We start from the raw sequence: 11,277 nt of genomic DNA on the forward strand, positions 1-11,277 counted from the left end.
AATGTTGACTCATCTAATATGTATGAAACAGGAATCCTACAAAGAAAAGGAAAAAACCCTTCATGTGGTCATGTAATTAAAGACTAATTCATAATGTGAATTCACAACTTCAGTTCATTTGTTTCTTAAGTTTTGATGTAAAAACATTTCAATTTTTGATCTTTTAAATTATTCTTGGACTACACATATATACATAAAAATGGTACTATGAGGACTTTTTGGTGCCTCACACTAAATCTAACACCAGCATTTCAAATCTGTGTACAGTATCATACCAGTTCTGCTCCAGAATTCAGAAAGACATTACTTTTGGATTTTATAGAATAGAGTAAAAGCTCCAATCTGAACAGTTACAAACCAAGAACAGAAATAAAAGCTTGTATTTCAGAAAAATAAAGTTTTAAAAATCAACTTCATAAACATTCACCCTGAAACAGAAAGGTATGTGCAACATACCAAAAACAGCAAAACATAGAATTCAAGTGTGCCATCAATCCTAACAAATCCATACATACACGATCATCATACCAATGTATTAAGTTTATTTATTCAGAGACTGTTCTTCTTGGAAGGAATTTCCCTGAGGAATACTGTGCTACTCCTATCAACCCTTTCTAACCCAGCATCAAACCTCAGGAAACACAGGCAGGCTTTGATCATCTGTAACTCCTGAAAGAAGGACGATATAATCGAATCTCAAATTTGCACCAGTTTCTGCAAGGAAATATATAAGATTAAAAAAGCAACAAAAAACATGTCATCTAAACGATCGGGAAGACGCTGCTGGCCTAACAGCAGCATTCTATTTTTTTAGTGAACAGCGAAACTAAAAGGAAGAAATCCTGTAGGCTGTTTTCTGTTAAGACTTTATTGCTCAGGTCAAGAACTCTACCTCTAAAGTCTCCTACAACCTTATAGAAAAAACATCCAAAAAGCTTTCAATTAAGAAGTAATTCGCTGTGTATCACACTTTATGCAGACTTTTTAGAGGCACAAAAAGCGTGCACATGGGTATGAATGAGATAAAACCTGTAAGTTTAACTTAGTATGGACTGTCTTTTTGTTCTGTTTTTAGACAGGGTACAGAGCAATTAGGTTCTGGTCCACAACTGTATGTTCTGCCATCCTGTGGTAACAAAAATGATAGTAATACTTAAATGCAAATTGTCAAAATCTGTTAGACAAAATTCTTAACAAAGAAAGAAGTTAAGAAACACCACACAGCTGGTTTTGCTAGATTAACTTGAGAGTTTGGTGAACAGTTACTGTAAGACATTTTACATCTCTCAATAAATGCTAGAAAAAAGACACTTTTGTCAAGAAAACAAACTCTTTTTTTAATTATTTTTTGCTAAAAATCCCATTTATGTATGTAATTTTAGACAATTTTGTTATTAATACTGAACTTATATTACAGTAACACCCAAAAGCCTTCATCATCTCAATACAAATTTAAAAGTTAATTTCTATTCCACGCTATTGTATATAAACAAATCAATTATTACCTCATGCCTGTTGTTCTTTTTATAAATTTAATTATTGATTACAAACAAGAATCTTATAAAGCTCACTTTACCTGTAAATGACTTGGGCTTTACAATCACTGAATCAGGTCCACTGGAGAGTATCGGCCTTTTGATATTCACATCACTTGAACAAAAATTAATAATAATAATGTATTAAGGCTGTAGAATTTGAAGGTAATATTCTCATTTTTTTAACCCACTTCAAATAAGCACACAGGACTCAAAACGAATCTTTTACTTTAAATTTACTCTACAGCTGAACTCATTCTGTATTAATCTCCTTGAGACCACTATCACTGTTCTCAGTCAGAATTCAAAATTTCATAGCCCTAGGACACAAATCTTGCGCACCCTTTTACTGACACAAATCTAGATAAAGCTATCAAGCTGTCAGAGGTCTGCAAGAAGCTTTCGGGGATGTACCACAAAGATGGGAAGTTCCCAGGTTGTCGTACGTGTACCACTGCCAGGAGACAAACCACTGAAAGGGTACGCTGCAGCAGCAGCTCCCAGCTCTCGATAGGTGCTCAACACCGCTTTCAGCCCCCCTTATCCCACAGCCTGCTCTGCAGTACATAGCGGAGCTCGCGGCAGTCCAGCACCACCACCATCCGCAGTGCTAGAGCTAGACTAGGCTAGCGGTGGTGTGTCCTGCCTCTCGGGGAGACAGCAGTACCAGCCAACGTCTGACCAACTTCAGATATCTCCAGCAGTAAGGTCTTCCAGTAGGACAGCAATTTGCTGAATACAGAAACAAAGCTCATCCCCCTGGACACCAAGAGACCTCACAAGTATCTGTTTGTGGACATCAACGAATTCTGATCATTTTGTGTTGGACACATATCACTATTATACAGCTGTGACAGATGCAGAGATTTAATACCAAGCTCTTGTTCTGTCTTTTGTTGCTGTTTTAAAGAGAATCCCTGTCTAATGTTTTTCTCTATTTAAGAAATAAATTATTTGGAATTTCTATAAGCTATTTCAGTCAAGGATCTCAGAGCTAAACGAAACAAACAAAAACCAAAACAAAACAAGCAAAAAAAAATGTCCCAATCCCATTTGGAAACATCACCAATCAATATCAGCCATATTTTACAGGTGAACTGCCTGAGGCAAAGAAAGTCAAAAGACCCACTTAGAAACTTGATAAGGAATAGCCAAAAAACAATTCCACTGATATTTACTTTTTTCTGATTTCTGGTCTTCACTTACAACCAGGCACACACACTTTCCTAATTAAACTATTTGGAGCTGCTCTAAAATCTTTCCCAATTTAAGCATCAAGTGGACATACTGCTGAAACACTTTCCTTCAACACCTTTTCTGGAGAGCACGGCAGTAGCCTACAACTACAACTCTGACACTACACAGCAGCTAACTTTGTCTGATTTCAGCTGAGGGTATATACAGAAGCAGATCTATCACGTCTAACCCATGCACTGAGACGTATATTTTTTTAACATGCTGAATGCAGAAGAAAAAGATGACTGTGAAAGTAATTTAGTTTGACACTTTACATAACACGCACAGATTGTTTCCACTTGCACAGGTATTGCTCAGCAGTTTGTTCTACCAGGTGTTTTCTTCATGACTGACTTAAAATTATTCCTACGATTTGGAAGTCATACTGAGCAACAAGGAACACATTACATTACATGTAAGATTACTTTTGCCGAGGATAAAAGCAATTGGTATTTTGTGTAAAAATAAGCCTAAAACCTGGACCTTTTTTAGGTAGTTCAGACTTGGCCAAAAACACATCTCAAAGCATTGTTATTGATATTGCAAGCATAGGTGTGAAAACAAAAAATAAGGAAACAGTCCCCCAAACCACCACCAGATTTAGACAGCATGCTCTTGTGAAATTTAGCAGGTGCACCAGGGTTCAAGATGCACCTATTCAAAGCATAGAGAGAGAACTACACTCCAAGTGTCTTTAGTTTAAGATTACTGTGTTCTTGTACTGAATGGAGGGGAAGGGAATATTCACAACTCACATCAAACACCTGTTCCTGCCAATACTCACCTCCTCTAAGGCAATCTGTCGTATTTCACCAATAATCTAGAGCTTATCTTTAAAAAAAAAATTACTTGACCGAGTATATATAAATTCAACAACATACATACCTTTGGAAGAAGAGGCTTTCCTCTTGTGTCAGAAGACCTTTTTGATATCCACCCTTGGCATGGCTGATTCGGCTGGCACAGGACAGTTTTCGAGGCTTGTAACAGAACCATGGCTCGCCCGTGTAGAGATCTGTGAAGTTACACACCGGGAGATCTCCAGGCAAGCAAAGATTGCACTCAGTGGTCTCCGAATACCTCCCAGACTTGAATGAGCTTTTGAAATAGACCCTGTCTGGCCTTTCTTCTCGTAAACGCAGGAGGACTTGGATTGCTTCACTCGGATGGACAAGTGACACAGAAACTTTGACGTCTCCTGGCCAAAGCAAGGTAAAGAAGACTTTGTAAAGGCCATTATGGCAATCTACAATCCTTCCTGTTGCTCCAGCTTTCAGCAGAGGAGAGTGAATTCGTGCCTGTAGATAGTCTCCGCCATACCGCTTGGGTTTTCCCTGGAAATCCTTCGTACGAACAAGCACCTCTAACTGATCACCCACCTTGAAGAACCCGCTGGGTTTCACAATCACAAAGTCACTACGTGCAGGATCAGTGCTTTGTACAAAGGCAATTTTGCCATCAGAGGGTTTTGGCCACTGTATTGCAGCAAGCAACGATTCCTGTTCCTCTTGTTCTCTTTTGGACAAAATCTGCTGCTTATAACCACAGTAAGGCTTCCTGGTAGTTTTGGTTGTCTGTGATAGAGAACGCTGGACATCGTTTTCTGTTATCCAATTTGATCCTGAAACTGTGTCATCATCCAGGTGCTGGGGAGGAAAAAGATTACCTGAAACTGTGCTATTAAATGAAACACTATGAATAACGGATGCTTTGTCAGGAGATGATCCCAAGAACTGGGCTTTGCTTTACAGAGCTTTGAAGCTGACCAAATGAAACAACTTTACTAGAAGACACAAATCTATTACTTTGACCATGGGCTTTCTAAGGAAACGGGTGGGCAACCTGTGGTTACCCTGCTCTGGCAAAGAGGCTTTTATATAAACAAACCAATGTTTTCTGTGGCAGTATTTTGGCTACCAGTGTATTCTGTAAATATCAGCAGTATGAAAAAAATTACAAAAGGTCATATGATTAAATAGTAAATTGTAACTCATGTTTAATTTTCTTACCGTAGTAACATTGTAGTCTTTGAGCACAATGAGGTCTAACAGCTGCCCAGTATAACGCAAGGAAATAGGGTTTCTTTGAGACATTACACTGCAGATGAAACTGATGCACCCCCTGCACATGCCTTCTAGAGAAGTCTGCTGCATTTAGCAGCTGTGGTCATTTATCTGGTCACACTCACATTGTTTCTTATCTAATTATCTGAAATGTGGGTTTCCCTGTAATGTACAGATTAAAAGAAATGGAATAAAAGAAAGGAATGCTTCAGGGGCAATGAATTCATGAACTGGTGGGCAAGTAAAATAGTCTAGGACAAGCTAGGACTAAACAGGAAAAAAAAAAATATTTGTTTGTTTATTTTTAAGATTTTAAAATCTATATACAGCTTCTTCTAGAGCCAAATGAAACACAACCAGAGCATCTCCTAATCCACACAAGAGTTTAAAAATTAAAATAGTTGAATACAATGCTAGACGAAGAGCAGGGGTTTCTGCTGTGACTGGAGATCAGTGTCCAAAACTGCATTTTTATGCAAATGGCTGCAGAGATACCATCTTCTTCATGACATTGCACAATTTTGCAGGTTTGCATTAGGGGAACTTAAAAAATAGCACAATCTAAGACTCCAGAGTTACCTGTGAGATTCCTAATTAGCAAATCCAAACTTACACCTCAAATATGCACAAAATCAGCAGTTAATGAGTACTTAATTATCAGGTGTATACAGTAGAACTTATCCATACTCGTATTCATAGAGAAGCAAAATACATCAAATTGTCTTTCAAGCAAAGATTAAAATTATACAATGTACCATTCACATGGCATCAGAGAACATGCTAGTTTAGATTTGAAATATTGCTGAAAAATTAAAACTACACTATTTGAAATTTTTTTAAAGATCATTGTGCTTACCAATATCCTAATGTTTTCCGATTACTTCCTCCGTAATTAACTGCTCAGTAATGTACTAAAATTCTCAGCACTTACATTAAAGCCTTATTTATTATTATAAACCTGTCTTAGTCCATTGAAATATCACCTAGGGTACATGTATATACTAAGTGGTTCCTCCCCGCTACATTTTATTTGAATTTGCCAGTATATTAAAGTAATTTGAAAAACATAGAGATTCAATATACTTTTTTAGAAGAAAGGTAAACCTAACAAGAAATAGAAACACACAGGCTTTTGCAGCCTGTTACGCAAGAAGTTGGTTTTGATCAGCTTAAGAGGATAATGAGCACACTAGGATGTAGGATGGATACACAGAATCTTCTCTGTTTGATGTCCATGTTAACGACAAAATCTGAAATTGTAAATTGTTACATTTTAACTATAAAATGTAAATTGACAAGTACCCAGAGATACACAAAATGTTATTATCACAATAGAAGCTTTTGCTTCTGCTGTACTTTTCCACCCCAGATTTAACAAATTTTCCCTAAAGGCCATCTGAGGTAATTCGTAATTATTTCTATTTTCCATCACAGCAGGCAAAAATGCAAATGTATCACTGCACGTTACTTTTATTAATCCAGTAAATTTCAGGCAAAGCTGAGAATGAATCTCAGGCACAGTTCTACTTTAAAACTTGCCTACATGCGTTCTTGAATTAAGACAAGTTTCTATTTTTGGATACCTTCACAACTTCTTCCTTTCACTTGCTCATGCATATACATAACACAGAAAATACTGCATGGAAATATTTTTAAAAGTTAGCTATATATTTTGATGCATCCAACAAGCCGGTAACCATGTCTCAGTCACCAAAAATATTTAAGCATTTTCCTAAGGAGGGGTGGAGAGGGAGAATACTTCTGTTTGATTAATTCTTGTGTTCAGTGTAAGCTCTCAAGAGAAAGTTTCTATATTTCAGTTGTTTCTTCAATGGTTGGTACTTCAAGGGGGAGGAGGGGGCAGGGAAAAAAAAAATCCTTTCAAATGAAAAAGAGAGATGGCTATCTAAGAAGGCCTTAAAACCAGACCTACCATTATTTTTAACCTTCTATAAATTTCTTCAGGGTTTTTAACCCAGTCTTTCTGTCAGAGATGTAGAAGATGTCATTCATGGCCCAGCTAGCCTTTCTGAAGTCTTTCCAAGGGCCTACCTATATCTTCCAGGGGAAAAGGGTGCACAGAACACCAAGCCAACAAACTCATACATTCAGAAAACAGGGCAGAGAACATAGTCCACCTATACAGCCTTTTTAGCAAAGCACCCAGGCCAAAGCTCTTCACTTGTATGCATCTGAGGTCCTGGACAAGCACTGTCATTTCAACTCCAATATCTCCAGATTATGACCCATTATGCAGAATAGATCATACCACGAACATTTCCTCAGTCAATCTTCAAGGGGGGGAAAAAAAAAAAATCTCTGTGAAGGTAAAACCAGAGCTTCTTCAACATCCTGAAGGACCATTCTTTCTGTAACATCCTTGTTCATCTTTACAGCCCTCTCCCAAGCCCACACAGGACCATGTATTATTGCAGAATTAGAAGCTTACGTGTGGAAGTAAACTACATCATGTATGCTATTCACAGGAGAAAATGTTACAGAGATTCCACTTTCCAGTTAAGGCAGGGAAAGCTTCAGAGTCAATATACCGAAGATCCTTGACTGGAATAGAAAAGCTTTCCAAGCCATCTTCCTTACTTAACTGCTTCCCAGGCTCATTTCCAAACAAGTGCTCGAGCTCTCCTATCCCTATGGATACACATGGCTTGTCCTGAGGCAGATTAGTAGCTTAGTCTGTCCCCACTCCATTCCCTACCCTCTCTTTCACTGGCATTTCCAAATCTCTCTGGCTGCTGTGTGTTAAGAAGTCATAGTGAGCCCATGCAGAACCGCAGGCTCTCTACTCTAGTTAGCAGCCAAAATAGAATAAAATTTCTTTAAGTCGGGCAGATAAAGAACATTTCTCAAGATTTCTCAAGAGTCCTCTTCCTTTATCTTATGACACAGATTCTTTTAGTTTTTAATACAATCTCCACATTGAATAACACTTGCCCTGCTTTGCTTATTTCCATATATACTGCATTCAAGGTGTCTTGATTTTTGAATGCAATTCCCAAGGGGGGTTTTTGTTTGTTTCTTTGTTGGGTTTGGGTTTTGGTGGGGTTTTTTTAGTTTGGGGAGAGGGGAGGTCTTGTTGTTTTTTTGCTTGGGCTTTTTTCATTATTATTTTTTATTTGCTGCATTCTGAAGTTAACCAGAACCCAAATGTGATTGCAAAGTAATTTAATGGATGTCTGCCAAGTAACGCAGGCAGGACAGAATGGATTACATGTCAATTAAGCACAAACAAATCCACAAGCAGTTCCTCGTGCATGAAAGATGTCATAAAAAGTAAAAAAGGAAGCTGTATTTTCAGAAGAACTAATGCAAGTTTCAGCTCAACTACTCAGCTTTTAGCATTCTCACTGCCAACTAAGGAAAAATTAGATATAACATATAGCCCCAGGCAATCATGCTCTCACAGATATTCCAGAAGGGTCACAGGGTACTTGGCTAGACCTGCAATGAACACTTGTCCTCAGTTAAATGCAATAATGTTGGTGGTTGATAAAAAATGTTGAGCATTTCAACTGCTGCTGAAATGGTGGAACGCCATCTCAAAGCCCAATATCTTCCACCAGCTGTAACTCTTATCCTGGCCTAGTACATTCAGAACAATTGCTGTAAACTTGCATATATCACTAACATTAGAGCAGGAAACATCACAGGAGATTCCCGGGTGACAGGCAAGGAGGCGAAAAAAAATGTTCCAGTTCGCCCAATAGGGAGTCTTAATTTATGCAGCAGACAATATTTGAAACTGAACAGGTCAGTAATCTTATTTTCAGTAATTTTACACTCCAGGTAGTTTATCCGTATTTGTTGTTTAAGGCAGGCATGAGATCAGTTCACTGTCTTTACTGTCTCTCAGCACTGAGTAGGCATGCTAAGTTACTCTAAATGTCAAAGCCAGTCCTAAAAAGCCAACACCTGACAGACAAATGTTCCAGCAATAATCCGAATAAGATGATGCAGTTATCTTCTGTAGGCACCTGCAATTAGCAGCAAGAATAAAAAACTTTGTTACATATTTCTTTTGTTAAGTTTCAGCTGTTTGATGCCACATACCATTCCTTCATCCTTGCAAGAAACTTCCCCTCTCCCCACACATTCTCTTTTCTAAGTGCTTTTAAATAAAAGAATGCTCACAACCAATCCTGAAGTGGTTCTCTCGCTCTAAAGGCAATTGGTACATATATACAAATTCTCGTGTATCCTAAAGGCATGATGTTGCTCCTCGGCAACAACCTGATACTTCGGGGAAAATTATTGAACATTTTATCTGTCTGCCTGTGTTTGCAAAAAAAAAAAAAAAAAAAAAAAAAAACCAAAAACATTTCCTCTGGTACTATAATGCAGCGGTCAGCTGTGGACCTCAAGGGAGGAGTTACTCCATACTAAAAAGCAAATTAAACAATAAGCAGGCTATCAACTGTTTTGTGGACAGCTTGATTTTTTTTTTTTTTTTTTTTTTGCTACAGGGTAAGAAAAGTGAAATTCTGACATGGGTAGGACTGTTGAGAGGGTATCATTAGTAGCTTCAGAATTCAAGAGGGAAGATTCCAACATGAAGAAGTATAAAATCCTAAAGAGAAAAAGCAGGGAGGCTAAGGGAGGCTAGCTGGGGGCTATATATATATTGCCTTAGCTCTTTAGCTTTAGCCAGCTAGATTAGATGATTTGGGGATGAGAAGCATATCTGACGCATTTACAAACACGTTTTCAACAGCAACCAAGAATAAGCCGTCCTTCCAAAGCCTGAACGTATTTGGTTACAGATATTCTGTAAAAGCTTTCTAAGACTTTTTCTGGCTTTGATCTCTGACTGAAAAGAATCAGCATAGATACCTATATGAGACTGCCTGGAAAGCTACGCTAAAGACAGAGACAAATACCAGAGCAGGTCCATTCAGAAAAGTCAAGACAACAAAAGGGGTTAGAGTTGCATGTTATGGCGTACAGATTTACCAGCAACACAATACTTAACTGAGTTTGGAATACCAGATATGCAAAGGTCAACAAAGCCACGTAGATACTTATCATGAATAGTGGCAAGAAAAAGCAGAAAGTGAACACCCATACTGCATTTTTCATTTCACTCTCGAAGCTCTGCCAGAGCCCTTTTCTCTAAGAAACGTAATTCAAAAAAAGAAAGAAAATAGTCTAAGATTCAAAATACCAAAGCTATTCTTCGTGCAACATCGTAGGCCAAAAAAAACACAGCAAGAGACAACAAAAGAAAAGCTACCTTATATGTTACATAAAAATGATCATGCTAACTCAAACCAAAGGTCCATCAAACACAGTATTTTGATTTCCAGTAGTTTCCAACAGCAGGTATGTGGGAAAAGGCCAACATGTTGTGATACTTCCTCCTGAAGACTTAATCCAGTTTCTAGCACTTTATGGCTTACAGACTTATTAAACGCTAGGGTTGACATTTTTAAGATTTAGTATCCCCTAATGGATTTTTCTTCCATGAATTCATGCAGACTTTTTGAATATATGCTTTTAGCAGCTACACAGTCTTACTGCAAGGACTCCTGCAGCTTTGCTGCAATCCATAAAAAAACACCCCTGCTTCCTTTGAATTCAGCATCTGCAGTTTTTATTTAATGTCTCCACTAGTACTGGAATAGGTAACAAACATTCATTCTTTAGTTACTGATCCTGTGCCACTTGTAATTTTAGACCTCCAGACATCCATTCCAGTCTGAATTTTCTGTGATTCCAAGTTGTAGCTAAATGCTGTCAGTCACAATTCTAACCTTACCCTCAAAGACGAATAATGTTGCTCAAGCCCTCTTGGAGAAGAAACAGGCTCCACTTACCTCTAACTGAAAAAAATTATGGACCAGCACCACAATAGCCAGCACTGCCATAAGCAGGCAGAAGATTTGCAATCTGAAGGAGTCACGCCACATTGTCCATTCATGTCTCTCCCTCCCATGTTAGACGCTGCCATGACTTCCATTCACCACAAACATGAATGTCATTTCGTCTCAGTAGTGCACAAGAGAATTCAGTTGACTTCCACTTCATTCCTGCAAATGTATTTACAAAAATTATATTAAGTCCCCAAAACATTATTAGAAGTAAAGTTGAGTTTAACACTGAAAGCACATAAATGGCAGAACTTCGCGCGGCAACAACTGGTACAATAGAACCGTTTAGTCAAGACAGATTTTTGTGGCATTAATCTGAACAGTACTATCTATTATGTTACTTAATTCTCTTGGGCATGTCAAGGCAAAACCTTATCATAAAGCCAGTCTCACCTGCATTTGATACAAAAAAAGGCAAAAGAAAAGTGCAAGACTTCTTTCTGGCAACCAAAACACCAAAACAAACAACAAGCACCGTATTTATCCATTAGGCCACGTTACCACCCTCCAGCCATCATGAGCCCAAGACTTTTAGCAGAAACTTGTGTTTTTAGACAT

General features: G+C 38.1%; 1 protein-coding gene across 1 annotated transcript; it reads right to left on the minus strand.

Moving 5' to 3' along the window:
• Positions 1–631: 631 nt before the first annotated feature.
• On the minus strand, positions 632–10,758 carry LOC104071168 (NXPE family member 3-like; the record flags this gene model as incomplete). The annotated part of the gene is made up of 4 exons (XM_009581238.1): positions 10,666–10,758; positions 3,657–4,417; positions 1,577–1,650; positions 632–714 (listed from the first exon to the last, which is right to left on the minus strand). Coding segments are annotated over exons 1-4 (1,011 nt in total), but the record flags the coding sequence as incomplete, so codon positions are not given.
• Positions 10,759–11,277: the final 519 nt, after the last annotated feature.

Source organism: Fulmarus glacialis, unplaced genomic scaffold, assembly GCF_000690835.1.
Source record: "Fulmarus glacialis isolate BGI_N327 unplaced genomic scaffold, ASM69083v1 scaffold31177, whole genome shotgun sequence".
Lineage (NCBI taxonomy): Eukaryota > Metazoa > Chordata > Aves > Procellariiformes > Procellariidae > Fulmarus > Fulmarus glacialis.